The following is a 17,896-nucleotide window of genomic DNA, read 5'->3' as shown; positions in this document are numbered from 1 at the left end:
GGCTTAACCCACTGAGCCACCCAGGCGCCCCTAAGATGTTTACTTTGATGTTTTCAATTAGTGCCACTTTTTTTCAGTTCAGAGAAGTCCCATTAACATGTCTTGTAGGGCCAGTACAGTGGTGATGTATTCCATTAGCCTTTGCTTGCATGGAACACTCTTAATCTTTTTTTCAGTTCTGAATGACAGTCTTGCTGGGTAGAGAATTCTCGGATGGAAGTTTTTTTATTTCAGCCCTTTAAATAGGTCATGCCACTTTCTTCTGACCTGCAAAGTTTCTGGTGATAAATCTGATGGCCTATGGGGTTTCCTTTTCAAATAATAAGTTTTTCTTTTGCTGCTTTTAGAAGTCTGTCTTGAAATTTTTCTGTTTCCATTATAATGTGTTTTAGTGTGAATCTCTGTGGGTTCATCTTCTTTGGTACCCTGTACTTCCTGGACCTAGAGATTCTGTTTTCTTCCCCAGGTTAGAGAAGCTTTCTGGCCCTTTCTCTTCTCACTTGGGGACCCCTAACTAAGGAATTTTTATTGGGCTGCTTTTTGCTTTTAATTTCCAGTGTAAGTTTTGCTTATTTTCAAGGTGCTCATAGTAGTGCCCCAATTTGTTTTGCCTTAATTTTCTCCATAATCCACATATCACTTTCCAGAGTTTGTTTTATGATGTGTTAGTAGGTGTTAAGTAAAAAGGAGGAGTCCTCTGATTAAATGATTTTGGGGAACAATGGGTTAAACCAAGGTAAACAGGTTTCTTCAGAAGTTCTCAGAGGTTTTGCTCTGCTAACATGAGAGCAGCATTCAGCTTTTGTCAAACATATTCACAGAGCATCTGGAAAGACTAGAGTCTTTGAAAAATTTTTTGGGAATATCTGTCCCCATATAATTGTAGTGTCATCATGATGCTCTCTTCAGGATCCACAAAACATGAGGTGTTATTTACCACCTTGATAGTGTTTTTTACATTGTGGCTTTTTGTCAGAGTCACCTTGGGTGCTTGGTAAATGCAAAGATTCCTGGACTTCACCACAGACTGTTGGAATTAATCTCTGGAATTTGGGCATAGTTTTACAAGAACCCAGGGAGATTCTTGTGCATTTAGAAGGATGACAACTTTGAAAATGTTCTCAGATCCCCCATGCCTCATGAATATGGCTAATAACCAGTATATCCTCCACGAGGCTTCTAACCCATTGATTTAATGAAAAATTGTTTACTATTGTGTGTATTCTGTTTTATATTTGTTAGTGGTCTCTCCCTGAGGAGACTGCAGACTTTTTAAGGGCTTATAATTTTGCATTTTCCATGCTAATAAATATCCTTCTATTTCTGTAAATATTTAAAAAGTTGACCTTTAATAAGGTTAGGAGAAGGCAAAACAGCTGATGCTTTGAAATATTTTTCTCCCAATAGGCTTTTTGTAAATTGTGGTATACTTTACATATGATGCATGGATTTTATAGTCCACTGTTTTGGAAATTATACATCCATGTAACAGCACTCCAATTGAGATGTAGAATATTTCCATCATGCTAGAAATCTCACTCATTCCCTTTTCAACAAATCCCCTGTATCCCTGCTCCCAGAGACAATTATTGTTTAGATTTTTATTTGAGTATAAATAGAGTAGTTTTGCTTATTCTAAACTTCATGCAAGTGGAGTCACACAACATGTATCTTGTGTCTGGCTTTTTTTTTTATTTTGGCAGAACATAATAGTTTTGAGATATATCTAGCAATTTTTAAAAATTTTCATTGTTCACTAAGCATTCCATTGTAGAAGCATAGCACAACTTATGGTATTAGTGATTTTCATTTGCGTTGTTACCAGTTGCTGCTATGAACTAACGTTCTTGTATAAGTTGTTTTGTGGATGTGTTTTTCTATTTCTTTGGTAAGTACCTACTGGATCTGCTGGGGCCTAGAGTAGGTGAGCATTTAAGACTCAGACCAGGGGAAATGTAAAAACATACAAATTTTAAAATGCTTGTTCATTAAAGGGGCATTGCTAGAGCTCCTACCAGATATTCTTTTATTTACGTTGACTATATCTCCTGTTTATTTACATTGTAATGATTCAGGACTAATCTCATTTTTGTGAGATCGAGAGAGAGTATAACTGAAAGACCAAACTTCTGGATGTAGACTTTAAGAAATGCTCTGCTGTTCATTTAATACAACTTATTTGACAAAGACATTTGAGCCCTTCTCATTTCCTTCTAGCCAGGTTCTTCCCCTAACTTAACCTACTGTGGTGGTGGTTGTTGTTTTGAGAGTTTCGATGTGTATAGATGTATTAAAATTTCTGGGTGCTTCTATCAGGAGTATGATGGCTGCCTTCCAGGTGCACTCCCAGCTACTCTGGGCCAGCTGCCGTATGGTGCTCTCATCCCAGAGCTGGGCAGTGATAGCTGCCTGCGCAGGTTACTTGTTCAGTGAGTAGCTAAAGTCAGTATAAACGCATGGAATTTTAAGAGTTTTGTAATTAGGTGAGTTCTTTTGTTCACTTAAACACTCAGAGCCCAGCCTTACAATATAGTTTGGGGTGAACTGTGAACCATTTTGACAGGATAGGACTCCCTAAAGTTCAGAGGTATATAAGATCTCCTAAGATCTCTTCTTTTTACAATCCTTCATTAAAAAGTTGGTTTATATTTTGGGTTCCTTCTTGGGCTAGTAGTCTAGCTGCTCCCATACCTTCCTTTTGAATGATTTCTTTGAGGTGATCTGACCCCCATTTAAAGCACACCTTGCTTTTACAAGACTTTCGAATAATTTGGCAGTTCTGCTTATTACTTAATCTCTTCCTCCTCTGCTCATTGTCTGCTAGGAAATTTTTCTAAAATTTCGTAAATATTAGATACTTTAAATTATTCCTAACCAAATATTTTATATTTTCCATTACTTTTATAATATTTCTCTTACAGATTTTATGTGATTTATTATCACCTGAGAACTTAAAAGAAGGCCTGAAGGACTCTTCCTGGAGCTCATTGCCATGTAGTAAAAACAAACATTTTGGTTTTCCTTCAGTAATGGAAGAGTCTCATTCTGCCAGCGAGCTTAGTCCAGAGCAGGTAAGGGGTGAGGAAGGATTTTCATGGGTGTAGTGCATCTGTTTCTTCACACATTACAATTCTCACTTCCTTTGTTTGGAGTACTAGAATCTATTTAGGCACTTTTAATCTATAAAGCATTGTCTTAGATTTTTGTCTGTAGCCTTTGATTTCACACTAAACTTTTATGTAAAATACTTGATCATTAATCACAATTTTAGGTCACCCTGCGTATCAGAAAACTTTGGTAGAAAATATAGAACATGGTATTTATTTTAGTTGCCTCAGAGTTGGAACAAGTATATTAGCATAACTGTGTAAACCTCATTGTAATATTAGCTTGATGTCCAGAGCTGCATAATTAGTGGCAAACGTCATCTATCAGGGTATTAGAATTAATAGTTGGTGTTTTTAATTGAACAGTAAAATGAACCTCGTGAGACACTGGTATTTCATTTCAGTGGATTCTTGGTGAGAGCAATAAAAGATATTGAAGATACACAGTTACCCTTGTTTATTGTATTTTTGTAGAATGAAGAAGTACCAGAGGTCACGTCTGAGCTTATCAGAGGAAGCTTAAACCGCGCTTGGTCAGCACAGGCTATAAATTCAACAGAAATGCCTGCCAGAGAGGACTGTTTAAAAAGAGTGTCCTCGGAACCTTTACTGTCTGTTCAAGAAAAAGGTGCTCTGCTGAAAAGAAAGTTGTCTCTTTTAGACCAGGATGTGATTGTAGATGAAGATGGAAGAAATAAGCTTAAAAAACAAGGAGGTAAAAATGTCACTGTAGTCATAGAAAACACATTTACTTATTTAGAGTGGTCTTTAAACTTTTTCCTAAAGATAATAGTCCTGTCTCTTTGTTTTAATAGAAACTCGTAATGAAGTCTGTACATTTTCATTAACTTCTGGTGACATTCCAGAAGAATTAATCGATGTCTCAGATTTTGAGTGTTCTCTCTGCATGAGGTAAGTACATAAGGTTTTATCAGTGAGAATATTTTAAAGTACAGAGTAGATAAAGGTAACCCACTGTAATAATAGGCATTGTAAAGTGACAGAATCCTGGACTAAATCAAAAGATAGAAATACCTTGCACACCTTGGGCAAATAACTTAATCTCTGAACACTATTTGGATTTTTCTTACTTAGAAAGTGGAGTCAGTATTTGCATAGCCTACACTGCAGGTGGTGTAAGACTTACCCGACTTAAATATAAAAAAGTTACTAGGAAACTGGAAATACTGTAGAAGTTACACATATTATTGAAATGTAGGTACATCCATTTTTTTTTTTAAAGTAAAATTGGATAAAGATTTCCATCATGCAGAATGCTTGTAGTTCTAGAAGACTAAGAGTTTCAAAAGAACAGTTTCCACTGAGATTGTGGTGGAGTCAAGGGAACAGTGCATGGAGAGTCAGGAGACCCGGTGCCAGCCACATCGGGCTGGTAGGAACTAGCTGAGTTCCCAGCAGGTCCCCTGCCTCTGAGCCTTCACGTCTTCGACTCTGAGCTGAGGGCTAGGGTAGATGACTGCTCAAGTACCTGTGTATCTAACAATACTTCGAGGCAGTTCAGAAGTATCATGTTTCAGGAAAGAATTAGAATGTAAGTAAAATCAGTCTTTTCTATATTGTTTATTACACATGGTATTAAACCTAATATTTAAGATTCAACTGTAAGGTTTACTGGGTTCTTGTTAATAAATTTTAGACAGTAAGGCTTTTATAAGCATATTAAGAGGCCATTTTAAAGTGATAAGAATCTATACAATCATGGTGAATATTTTATGTTAATTCTTTTGCACATAGTCTCTGAAATCTGGTGTGCGTTTTACATTTATTGTACTTCTCAGTTTGGACCAGCCACATTTCAAGTGTTCAGTAGCCCCATGTGGTGAGTGGCTGTTCCATTAGTTTAGCATTAGGCTCTTGGCAGGGTACCCCTGTTTATGAGAACTTTTAAAAGGTTCAGGAGGGCATAATTACCTTTGTCACTGCCCCTTCCTTCCTCTCCTGCCCCCCAGCCCCTCCTTAGAGAGTAGTGTTCACATTTTCCAATGGAGAGTTTAATGTGAAAACTAACAGGTATTTTGGTTGTTTTCAGGTTGTTTTTTGAGCCAGTAACAACCCCTTGTGGACACTCATTCTGTAAGAATTGCCTTGAGCGTTGTTTAGATCATACACCATATTGTCCTCTTTGCAAAGAAAGCTTAAAAGAGGTAAACATTCGTCTATTTATCTGCTTATTTGTCTTAAGCTTGGCAACGTTGATTTCTGTTTGACCACAGAAATAGTGATTATCGTGTTCAGAATAAATTACATTATGTAGGCTGAGTGACCAAGGAGGCTGGCATTTCAGTATCCAAATGCTAGTGCTGGAGAAATGTGAGTTTAGAGAGCACAGGGGAAAGTAGGGTGGTCCTAGAGGCCAAGTCCCACGTACTTACTTATTTTTGAAGAAGGTGGGGGATGGTCAAGTACCTGGTCTAGAACTGGTTCCATTTTAATGATGACACTATTGGGGAAACCCAATTGCCCTATCTTCCGCCCTTAATAGGTTAGATTTCAGCCCTAGTCCTACCCCCTTAAGGTATGGACCAACTCTGTCCAATAGAATTTTTTGCATTGTTGGAAATATCTGTGCTGTCCAACATGGTAGTCACTAGCCACATGTGGTAATTAAGCACTTGAAATGTGGCTAGTGTGACTGGGGAACTGTATTTTAGACTGTCATTCTCATGTAAGTGGGCACATGTGACTGACTGGTGGCTACCCTTTGGGCAGCCCAGCTCTAGAAAGTGCTATATTAGAAGAGAGGGAGGCACAGCTTCCCACACCCCTTGTATGGTCAGTGGTAACCTGTGTTAGGGAAACAGCTAGATCCCAGGTGCATCTCCTCTGTCGCCAGTGGGAGGACCGCATTCTCCCAGTCCTGCTTGGGTGACTGGAGCCCCCATAAGCGGAGGCCCGGCTGTAGAACTCGAAGCTCCAACTGCAGGAATAGCATTGATCAGGGAGAGTGATCCTGTCTCTGTGGGTGACAGGACTGCTTAAAGAAAAAAGTGCCTTCCAATATGAATGAAAAATGGATAAGACATTTTGCAGTTCAATGTACATAGTTATTTTCTATATAGAAAACTCAGCTCTGTACAGATACCGTAATAATACATACATGCTATTACATTTGATATGGGTCTTACATAACAAGCCGGTATGTGAGACATAAAACCATATACAGAATTTTCATAAAGTCCAGAAACAAGATAAACTCAAAGAGTTTACTAGTTACATTCCAACTGCTATACTTTCAGGTGAAGTACTCTAACTGTGCTGTTTTTTTTCCAGGTTTTTAGATACTCTGTAGTATATTTATTATGCTTTCTCTCAAGTTAATAATTAAATATGTGGCTTCAAATGTAGAGAGAGCTCACCTTATAAGCATATTAGTCATAAATACCGTTAACGTACTGTTTGAAAATAATCTTACCCTGTGCCCTAAGGATACCCTGTATAATAGGTAAATTTCTAATATTTAAAGAACAAATTGATATACTCTCTAGTTTTACTTTTGCTTGTCATTTTCTTTTGCTCATTTTTTTCATTTGAATGTATTTTAAAGATAGGATTTTTATAGCAGCGTAATAGTCCATTGATTTAACATTTCTCTTACATGTTGAGTATGTAAGTTGGTTTGTTCTTTTTTTTTTTTAAATATGCTATGCTTTACGTCTTTGACTATTTCCTTAGGATAAAATTTCTGGGAGGTTGAATTACTGATCAAAAGTCATATATTCATAAGACTCTTAAAACCAATTGCTGCGTTGCTTGGTCCTCCAGAAATATTGTACAAATTTAGATTCCTGTCGGTAATGTAAGAGAGGTTGTATTTCCCCAAATTTAGTACATGAGTATTACATTATATATTATGTATAACATATTGCACCCTGGTTTTCAAAATGTGTTCCCCTGCACTTGGGAACTTGTTAGAAATACAAATTCTGAGCCCCTACTGCAGAGCCACGAAGTCAGAAACTCTGGGCTAGGGCTCAGCAATCTGCATTTTAACAACCCTGACGGAGGCTCACGTTTGAAAACCACTCCTGTCCCCCGTTTCCCAACCTCTCACATTCCCCCCTCCTCTGTTCCTCATCGGATAATGACAAACCCTTATTATTTTGCCGCATCTGCAGATTAAAAGTACGGCTTCTCTTTAATCCTGTGATTGTTTCCCAAGAATTGTGCCTCGCTAGTTTTATGAAATTATACTGGTCATGTTCTTGTTCCAAAATCCTGGACTCACACTCTGACCTGGTCCCCGGCCTCAGGCAGTTTTTAACTTACCTACAGGAGTAGAAGGTCTCCTTGTCCACCGAGGCGTCCGGGGCAGGCTGTGATGACGGCCTTTTATGTGGTAAAAGTGGTTAAAATGGGCCTCTTGGGAGACGGAAAACTAGTTAAGCAGACTTCGTGGAAAAGGTAAAGTTGCAGCAGGACAGGCAGGCTTCTTCCTAGGCAGGAGGGAGAGGGACGCCTTTAGCAGCTGCAGCAGAGAAGGACAGAAATGCGCGAGGGGCAGTTTTTCCGAGGGCTGAGGGAGAAGTACAAATGCACCGTTTTATACAGAGGGGGAAAGCAACCGCTCCCTCAGGGTCTGAGTGATAGCAGGTGACGGTGGAAGGAAAATCTGAAAGAAAAATGATCTGGGAACTTCACCCCTGAAATAGGGAACCCAACTTAAACAAGGCGAGGGCCTTATTTTCTTTATTCCTCAGCTTTTGTTCCTCCGACAAAATGCTAGTTTGAAGTACCCAGGAGCGGCGCGAGAGAAGTTGGCCTTTGGTGTGGGAGAGGGCAGGGCAGGCCTGACTGCTGCGGAGAGAGGATTTGTGGCCACCGCAAGACCAGGGCCTTCTGTCCAGGGCACAGTTTCCACTGCAGCCGTGTAGCCTTCAGGGTCTCGGGCACGACCTGGGCAGGTGGACCCGTGTGGCACCATCCATTGTCATGTCCCCCCTCCCCCATTAACTCAGACTCGACTGTATAAATATGTCATTAAGGCTTTACTCTATTCAGTTCAACTGTTTTGCCTGTTTTATACCGTAGGAAAAGCACTGGAATGTAAAATAATATTGTCTTTTAGTATCTAGCAGATAGGAGGTACTGTGTCACACAGCTGTTGGAAGAATTGATAGTGAAGTATCTGCCTGATGAGCTGTCTGAGAGAAAAAAAATATATGATGAAGAAACTGCTGAGCTCTCACAGTAAGTTTCTTCTCATAAAGTTACTGTGATCCCCACCCCTTGACACAGTAAGGAGAGACCTCCTCCCAGCGGGCTGGATCCTGTCTGCAGTCCAAGCCAGTCTAGCCAGAGGCGCATTTTAAACAAACCCTGGTCAGCTTCCCCTGTCCTCAACAGACAGAAGTTTTTAAGAGTTTCTCTGGTAACTTCCAGATCTTCCCCTGGAGGCTGGCAACTCGGCTCTTTGCCCCAAGCAGGTTTTTAGGTGGAGGAGGGATTTCCCGCAGGGACTTCAGGCCATGGAACTGGGAATGGAGCCCTCAGGCGCCTCGGTGCCCCGAGGCAGGACAAGAAGAGGGTTGAGGAGAGAGGGCCCTGATTGGCAGGCGCGGGAGCCAATTAGAGCTTGGGGAAGGGGGTGGGACCTTGAGGCCTGAGACTGAAATTGGAAGGAGTGACTTAGGGGCCAAATTCTCAGTCAGTGAGGATTATTGACTGGTACAGCTGGTATAGACCGCTGTGAAGAGCGAGCACACAAGGGCTAGTCGGGGCTGGGGAGGTCGGACCTGCTTCTGTTGCTCTGTATTCTTTCTTCCTCGTCCTTCTCTTCCGTTCTTTTCCCTTCATGTCTTTCCCTCTTGCTCCAGTCACCCGAGTCTCTCAAAATTTTCCTAGGTATTTAATTTCTTGACTTTTTCTTCCACCCTGAAGAACAGAATTGCAGTTTTTACATAATACTTTGTTTGCTTTCACTATTTTTCAAAATACATTTTTTTCTTACTTTCTAAGAAAAAACTGTGCTTGCAAAATTAGTATGTGTCCACTGACTGTCTTCACTGGGCCAGGGGCCTTCCACAGAAGAACGATTTCCAGTGTTCTCTGTACCAAAATGGATACTGATTGGTCTTCCATGGAACTCATGTTCTGTTGTGTGGTCTTTAGGATAGAAAATATTTTGATACGAGGATTATGAACCTTTTTGGTCAACAGTGTGAAAAGCCAGATATAAGAAAGCCTCAGATATAATTTAGAAATCTTAAATATAGTAACACAACCAAACTCTGCCAAAGACTGGAATCTTCAAATGACAGGAAGGAGTCACGGGAGGGGGTGCTGAGTGAGGCAGGGAGGTCGGAGGGAGTCTTGCCGCTTACCAACAGGGGATTTTTTTAAGAGGTAGCTCATCCCCAGGTACTCGAGAGTTTTCCTAATTAATAGATCCACTGCTTGTCAACGTACGAGCTGTAAGAAGACCCAATAGAGTGCTCAGTGAGGGTAGAATACACATTTTCAAAAGAGGAACGAGCACTTGTATTATGAAATATTACTTTAATATAGTTATGCCTTTTTGAAGAAAAACTAGAAAATACTGTAAATGAGCCTGTGGGGAAAGGGAGGAGGAAGGTCACAATCTATAACCTGAAAGGAATCGCCCATGAGCATTTTGATCTATATCCTTCTAGATTTTAATATATGTATAAATACATTTTAAACAAAAATGAGATCATTTTATTCTGTTAGTCTATAATCTCCTGTTATTTATTTTTTTTTCCAAGTCAACATGTACACATCTTTTAATGAAAACAGTGTTTCATTTTGTGGATAGGCCTATAGGATTTTAGTAGTCCCTCTTCTAAGTTTTGGTTACTGTATACAACGTTACAGTAAACTGTCCTAAAGTGCTTATAGAATTATTTCTAGAAGTTCAAAGGATATGAACTTTTTAAAGTTTTTGACACACGCAGCCAAATTCTTCTCCAGCAGGGTTGTCTGGTTTCAAACTGTGCTCCGCACTGCCGGTTTTTCCCACGAACTTGCCAGGACTGGGCGTTGCCTTTATGCTTCTTATTTCCTGCCAATCTGGCAGTGAAAAATATTCTCTAATTTTAATCATCCTGAAAAAAGAGTTAATCTGTTTTTCATAGTGCATTTGAAAATATTTTCAAATGCACTAAGAATCTTAAGGATTTGCTTTTTGTCTATTGTGGGAGCTCGTTTTTCCTTCTCTAAGAGTATTTTATGGACAAAAGGTTAACTTGAACTTACATATATTTTAAACAAATTTTTAATACCAAATACTAATTATACCTTTTATTCGTAAAGATGATTTAGCTCTATATAATAACTTGGTATCTTAAATTCAGATTTACTTTGATAAAAGGATCACAGATTTTTAAGATTACTATTGCATCTGTGAGAGTTTAATGAAGAGATGCTGATTCTTGCTCTTGGCAAAAATAAAAATCACCTCATTTAGAGCTAATTGTTTATATTAACTTATAATGTGGCAAGCTTCACAGATTTTTTTATGTTCTGATGTGTGATAATGAAACTTTTTTCTTCTTCAGCTTGACCAAGAATGTTCCAATATTTGTTTGCACTATGGCCTACCCCACTGTGCCTTGCCCTCTTCATGTATTTGAGCCAAGATACAGATTGATGATTCGAAGAAGTATGCAAACTGGGACTAAGCAATTTGGAATGTGTGTCAGTGACACACAAAATAGGTACGCTTTTCTGTGCATAAATATTTTTGTTTGTATCGGAACTCGCATGCCTGAGCTTTGATATTTATCAGAATTTCTCTCTTAGTTTTGCAGATTATGGTTGTATGTTACAAATTAGGAATGTACATTTCTTACCTGATGGAAGGTCTGTGGTTGATACTGTTGGAGGAAAACGGTTTAGAGTTTTAAAAAGGGGAATGAAAGATGGATATTGCACTGCAGACATTGAATATCTGGAAGATGTGAAGGTATGAAAAGATGATATTTTCACCACCTCAGTATCCTCTGCCCGAGTCCTTACACAGACATGCAGGCTGATACTTTTCCAGGCACATAAAACGCTTCTTCCTCTCAGAGATCCTCACTGATCTGAACTTTGGTATTTATCAGAAGTTCTCTCTTAGTTTTGCAGATTATGGCTGTATGTTACAAATTAGGAATGTACATTTCTTACCTGTTGGAAGGTCTGTGGTTGATACCATTGGAGGAAAACAGTTTAGAGTTCTAGAGTTAGACATTTTACCTGCAAGTTCCCTTTTTCTTGTCTCGTTCTTATGGAGAGTTCCAGGTGAGCCAGGGTGTCCAGAACGTAGGTCTTCATTTCTCCAGGCTCTAGAACCAGCATGGTGCCTAGAAGTATGTGGGCATGGTGGATGCTGAGTCCATCTAAGTTAGGAAAGCTGCTAATCCCTGCCCTTCTTGATTAAATTTAGTAGTCAAAACTGATACAATCAGCAGACTGAAATGTGACATAAATGTAAACACAAAATCTTTTAAAAACTGCTCTATATGTGTGTGACATAACCTTAATGATAAAGGGACATAGTTGGGTGATGTGTTCAAAGTCTAGGGCTTCACGGAGAAAGTACCATCACTACACTTCCTGGTGACGGCTTACCTAGGGAGGTTTATTGGGATGACCTTCTTGGAAAGGGTTCATGAGGCCCTTCTGATGTTTCCAGTAGCTCAGACACCATCTGCAGTTAGGTTAGGTACCAAATTAAAGGCAGTTTCTTTTGGAAGGACATTATAAAACCACTGAACTTACCCTCCCTCTGTTCATGGACTTTTCCCACTGGCCCTTCATTTTAATTGCTTACTGAATGTTAACATTAGGCACTTCTACAAACAAGCTCATTGAATTTGCAAAACTCAGCTAGCAGATGAGGGAGGTAAAAAAAAAAAAAAGTTAATTTGCCTAAGATCTTAGAGGCAGAGTCCTAAAACTGAAAGCAAGCTTTCTGGCCCCTGAGTGCTCTGCTTTCATATGCGGTACTGCCTCTCTGGTGAACTCGATTAGTCTGATATTGCCTGTCCTAGCTTATTTAAAGATCCATGGGGACACGACACTTCTTTTCTGGTGGCCTATGGCACATATTTCCCTTCCCCTTCCCCATCACCTCGAAAGGAGTTGAAATTCTGAGCTGATTGATAACGTCTGTGCCTTGATAACCAGACACACTTGGTTAACGGAATCATGTGCTAAAGGCAATATTCCTTGTAAAAGTTTTAGCTTTTTGCAAGTTTACATCTTCACATTTGGATTTGATGACAAAATCCCTTGAGTATATATAGCTAAGCCTGTGACTGTCGATACGGGGCAAGAGAATAGCATATTGAAAGCATTATGGATTTGAGGTTTAGAGACAGTTTTCTGTCTTTGTAGTCTTAGGAATGTCTCATAATAAGGCCTCATCCCCATAATGATTTGTTGTCTTCTTTGGAAGAGCTTTTCAAGTTTGTTTTTTACAGCAAATCCTTTTTTTTCCTTAGTGTAGTGATTCTGTTTTCTGACACCCACTGAAGACTTCAAGTTCTACTCGCTTTTAGCCAGCTCCGTTTTCCATCTCAGGCACTCACCTTTTTGTCATTGTTTTCTCCAGCGCGTGGTTTCCTTGAATTTTAGCAGGGTGCAAAGTAGCAATTTTCTTTAATACTTTTAACAAGTCACAAGTTTGTTTCCAGCTCCTGTCAAGACCAATGTGTGTTAGCAGGGGACTGAACCTTCTGTCATCATTCCAAGACCAGAATTCAATTGTATGGTTCCTCTGTCTTTTTATTAACAAAATTTACCAGTTTAATCATTTTTAAGTCTGTAGTTCAGTGGCATTAAGTACATTCACACTGTGCAAAAAGCAGGTGATTTTTAATTTTTCATTTCCGGTCTTTCAAAAATAAAAAGTATATTGTTTTTATAGTGAGTCACTCTAAAAGTATCAAAGGCTGAGTCAGGCCTGGTGTTTGTTCGGAGGACTTAATGTATGTGAAGTGGAGCACTCCCTGGCACGGAGTGAGTGGGCTAGAAGCGTGTGCCGAAGAAATCAATGCAGGATGGATGAGTTAATGCTCTATTTTTTCTCCTGGGTTCTGTGAGGCTACTCCTTCTGGATCTTGGGTTGCAAGGCGGATGCGTTGAATTTCGTGTTGTCTGCAGGATGCAGGGAGGGATGATGGAGGTAGCCCAGCCTTGGCCTTCAGAGGAAGCACTTCATCTTGGCATAATTTATTCTCTCTTTTCTGATAGACTGGTTTTAGTTTCTTGTTATTACCCAGTTCCTTGGTAAAAAGGTGTCCTCATGGTTGTCCTCCATCCCGTTCCTGGGTTCTGCTATGGTAGCTCTGCCTAAAACTTTCCCCCCTGGTCTTCCCTTTTATTCTTCCACTATTTTCAAGGGCCATTAATCCATAAAGCCGAAAAGGAATGCTAAATTTGCATAGCCCTTTATCCAAGCACTCACCCTCAGGAGTCCCGCTCCCACCTGGAAGCTGTCGGGAGGGTTCCACAGTATTGTGGACAAGTGGGGTGGCCCTCCACTGGTGCTTCTTCCGTCTGGCTGTGGGCAGCACGTGAAGCAGAAATGCATAATATATATATGTGATATATATTTTTTATATACATATATATACATATATATTGCAGAGTACTCTGATCCAGCGCTGGAATAGGTATTGCCTCTTTCTAAATTCTTACTATTTTCTCATTTCTGTAGGGTTAGTGATAAGGGACCGGAAGACTAGACACAAGTCTTAACTGACTGTTGTGTTGTTTCTAGGTTGAGGATGAGGAGGACATCAAGAACCTCAGACAGCTTCATGATCTGGTCTACTCACAAGCCTGCAGCTGGTTTCAGAATTTAAGGGACAGATTTCGAAGCCAGATTCTTCAGCACTTTGGCTCAATGCCTGGGACGGAGGAGAACCTGCAGGTGGGACGGCCTGGGCATCGTTTCCAAAAGTCTTCTTTAAATAAACTCACAGTAGTGGATTTTTAAGTTCTGTTTTCCTTTTGCACAGCATTTCCTTGTCCCTGCTGTCTTTCAAGTCATGACCCTGTTCTCCTTTGATGTCCACTACAGTTTGCTCACGGATGGGCAAGGACAGAGTGGTTACCTGAGGTAGCTGTAGCTGTGAGTGCATAGAACAAAGCCCTTCACAGGGGATTTGCTTGAAGGAGGCATAAGGAGTGGAAGGTAGAATATTCTGGTAAAATGGTACCCACCTAGTACGTTGTGATTAAGAGACCTTGTCAGCCTTGGAGCCAGTCAGCTCTTCTGTGACAGCTGGGTTTTGTGTCTTTTCACATTTAACACTTCACTCCTCAAGAAACTTTCGTTCTGATGGTCTTGCTCAAGTACTTAAGGTTTATGTTTAACTTTAATGTATAGAAGGCACTTTCTGTGCAAGCCGATCAGTGCAGTCGGCACTGTAAGACGCACAAAAAGAGGTATCCTCATTCTGGAAAATCTGATGACAGATCCATCAAAACACTAACTTTTAGACCTAAGCATTTTGAATTGATTAAAATGTTGATGGTCAGAGGGTAGTAGATTTCATAATAGAATGTCTAGAAAGAGATGAAGAGGAAGAGAGACTAGATCCCAGTGTGATGGACACTGCCTCTCATTCTGGTTTTCAAAGGCTCGCCTAAGTCTGTCTGAATCCCAGTTGAATCCTTCACCTGAACTTCTAACACCGGACCGTCTTCTTTGAACTGAGTATCCCTCTGTGTCCCAGCAGTTGCCACACATTTGTTTTATCGTGGCTACCTGACTCTGATTAGCTGGGACAGAATGGCCTTTGATAATCGTCAAATTGAACAAGTAGATTTTAAATGTAAAAATCCAACCTTGCCTTCACACCCTTCCCTTTCATTATCCAGTCCTCTAGCGCTGCTTTCTGGTCGTATTGTCGGGAGTCAGGACTCCGTCAGGAAAACAAAAGTGGCCGCGCTGTATGATCCAGGCGGGAGGGGTTTACTGTAGGACGTAGAGTTGACACAGCTGTTGGCAGAGCTGGAGGAGTGAAGATTAGGGACCTCATGGGTGGGAGACAGGGGACCTGCCACCATAGATCTCAGCCTGACGCAGTGAAGCACCATCTTCTCAAGAACTTGCAGGAAGTTTCTGTAATTCTTAGGAAGACCAGGGAGGTACCCACCAGTATCAGTCTGTAGCAGGTGGCTGCTAAGAATTCTCTGGAATGCTTCTGCGGATCTGCCAACACTTTGCAACAGTCTCAGGAGAACAATGGTTTCTTCTTTTCCAACTTCCACATCTCACCGAAGTGTGCCTCTCCTTAGCCAAGTCTAACCCAGAACCATGTGAGGGAACGGATTCTGGGAAACATTTCCAACCCCCTGAAATGCGAGGAGAAGGAGGTAGTGATGCTGAGCTGAGCAGAGATAGTCCACGAACACAGCAACTTCAGTGTGATTCCAGGAGATTCTAGAGGGAGCACCTTTTGCCATTCTGAAACCTTGGGTTTCAGGTTCAATAAGAAGCAAGCCCATGTGCAACAGAAGTGCCTTAAAAATTCTTGTGTACAAATTCCAAGTTCTTCCAGTAGCTCGCAGACAGCCCTTGCAACACACCAGAGCAGCATCCGAAGGACTTCTTTGCTGGAAATGTTTATTTTTTAAACAAAGCTAGAGGCGGAGACCTTTTCGTATCTTGCCTAGGATTCCACAGTTCTTTGCAGACATTTTTAAATATCCACTTAACGTTTTAGATATGTATTTTAAGAAAGTAGTTCTGAGGACAGTTTGTCCCCGTGGCACATCTGGTGTGTCGCTGTCTTTGACGGCTCGTCTCCTCTTTCCCTGGCTACTCCATGTGTGTCTTTCCCATTGAAGACCTCACCCCTCATGCAATTCGAGAGAACTTTTCACTGCCGCCGCTGGTGTCTTAGTGGAGAGAGGTCAGACCTGCTGCTGAACAGGACACCAGGCACAGGACGGTCCCCAGAGGTCCGCAGCCTGAAGCAGAGAGACCCTGGCGCAAGGCAGCGCGGGGCCAAGGAGAGAGGGCCGGCCCTGGCGTCAGGTCTGGGTTTTAGTCTGGTGTCCCCTTGCCCCTTTCATTCGGGCATAAGAGCCTTCCTTACCTGCCTGTTAAAAGAATTTGAGAGACACTCTTGGACACATAGTAAAGCGCTCAGTGACCAGTGGCTTGTTGGTTTGTTACTGCTTTTGTCACAGAGATGTGCCTTGTATTAACACTATGAACTTGATCGTTTTTAGGCAACCCCTAACGGACCGGCTTGGTGTTGGTGGCTGCTGGCCGTTCTCCCTGTAGATCCCCGGTACCAGCTGTCTGTCTTGTCGATGAAGTCTTTGAAAGAACGGTTGACAAAGATACAGCATATACTGACCTATTTTTCTAGAGACCAATCTAAGTAAACTGACTGCTTGGATCTTCCTTTAAAGTTACCCTGATCTGGCTGTGCCAACGGCCAGATTGTCTGCTGCCTTTTGCACATCCAGTGCTGGTTTGAGAAATGTAAGGAAACCTTTTTTTGTTTCCCCTTCCTTCAACCTCCTGAATCATGTGGTTCTGCAAATCAATACCTTCAAGTAGGACGGAGACCACTAAGAACTTGCACAGAAAAACACGCACTGAATGTGTGTCAGACCTCTACATTGTCATGAAGTTGCACTATGTACCATATTCTAAAACGAAATGAGACCCGTGTGTATGTGGGGTGTGTGTGTGTGTGCGCGCGCGTGTGTGCATTTTCTCTGGCTTTAAAATTTTAAAAGAAAAAAAAAAGCCATAGAGAGCAGACCTTGCTGAGGGTTGGTTATTGCCCGAGTTTACAACAGCAGTGAGACAAGTTTTTGCGAGTTGAATTCGCCTCAGATGTATCTGTCCTAAATGCTTCTATTTGCACAAGTCTGTAAGCTACGGTATTGAGTATCTCTCTCGGTTGGAAATCCTGCTCTTGCTGAACTGTCTTGACCACTGACTATGACACAGTTCCTTATTTATATAAATACTTGCGTCCTAGAGGCCGGCAGGCTGGGGATGCAGAATCTAGAGCCAGTTTTCAGGAACAATTGCAAACCTGCCATGGTACTGTGCATCTATTCATAAAACACTCAAAACTGTGAAAATATGGTTTACATTTAACTGTACATAAAGGTAAATGGAGAACTCAACTCAGTACCAGTTAGTTTGTACATTTTAGGGGGCTTTTCACATTAACTGCCCATCTATATAATTTATAGTTTGACATGATGTGTTTAAAAGAATTACATAGGATACACGCATTAAGGATCTGGGGGAGGAGGAGAAGCTTAATGTAGAACTAAGCTTTTAAAGTATGTTTTATTTTTTAATTCTGGTCTTGGTGCAAATGTTAGTTATGCCTTATTCATATCACAATTAGATCACCATGCTGTGACATGGTTTATATTCTTGCTGCCCTAGATACTTTTGTAATTATTTGTTGCAAACTTGTGACTGTCCCTATTAACTTTCTTTTATGTAAGTACTTTGTAAAAGTTTCTTAAACTTTTGCTTTTGCTTATTTAATTTTGAATAAAAGCTAAATTCATAATACTTTTTTTCTTATATTTTAGGTCAGTGTCCTAAAGATCAGATGAGTTTTGCTTATTGTTTTGTGACATGAGAAGCTTATAGCCTTCAAAATACTTCTTTTGATCATATTTGACTAAATAATCCAGTGTCTGAAGGTGGCTTTAGACCCTAAAACAAACCTTTAAAGTACCATTTTTCAACATTTAGAATTAGGGTAAAGACATGATTCTTCACATTACCCCCACTGGAGATTCCTAGATTAAACACCAGGCCCCAA

The 17,896-nt window shown here is 40.6% G+C and overlaps 1 protein-coding gene and 1 long non-coding RNA gene across 2 annotated transcripts in view; one reads left to right on the top strand and one right to left on the bottom strand.

The window, feature by feature from the left end:
- LONRF1 (LON peptidase N-terminal domain and ring finger 1) overlaps positions 1-17,640 on the top strand; it is a 37,921-nt gene extending 20,281 nt beyond the window's left edge. Inside the window, exons 4-12 of the mRNA XM_059384446.1 lie at positions 2,922-3,071; positions 3,582-3,822; positions 3,923-4,019; positions 5,158-5,272; positions 8,194-8,315; positions 10,643-10,801; positions 10,887-11,049; positions 13,855-14,007; positions 16,320-17,640. Coding sequence (XP_059240429.1) covers positions 2,922-3,071; positions 3,582-3,822; positions 3,923-4,019; positions 5,158-5,272; positions 8,194-8,315; positions 10,643-10,801; positions 10,887-11,049; positions 13,855-14,007; positions 16,320-16,478 — 1,359 coding nt within the window. The 3' untranslated portion in view covers positions 16,479-17,640. The remainder of the gene's footprint in view (positions 1-2,921; positions 3,072-3,581; positions 3,823-3,922; positions 4,020-5,157; positions 5,273-8,193; positions 8,316-10,642; positions 10,802-10,886; positions 11,050-13,854; positions 14,008-16,319) is intronic.
- On the bottom strand, positions 5,311-9,157 carry LOC132006563 (uncharacterized). The gene is made up of 3 exons (XR_009401143.1): positions 9,076-9,157; positions 8,861-8,999; positions 5,311-7,561 (listed from the first exon to the last, which is right to left on the bottom strand). It is a non-coding gene; the product is annotated as an uncharacterized LOC132006563 (long non-coding RNA).
- Positions 17,641-17,896: the final 256 nt, after the last annotated feature.

Source organism: Mustela nigripes, chromosome 18 (genome assembly GCF_022355385.1).
Source record: "Mustela nigripes isolate SB6536 chromosome 18, MUSNIG.SB6536, whole genome shotgun sequence".
In the NCBI taxonomy this organism is placed as follows: domain Eukaryota; kingdom Metazoa; phylum Chordata; class Mammalia; order Carnivora; family Mustelidae; genus Mustela; species Mustela nigripes.
This window is presented reverse-complemented; position numbering and strand designations above follow the sequence as displayed.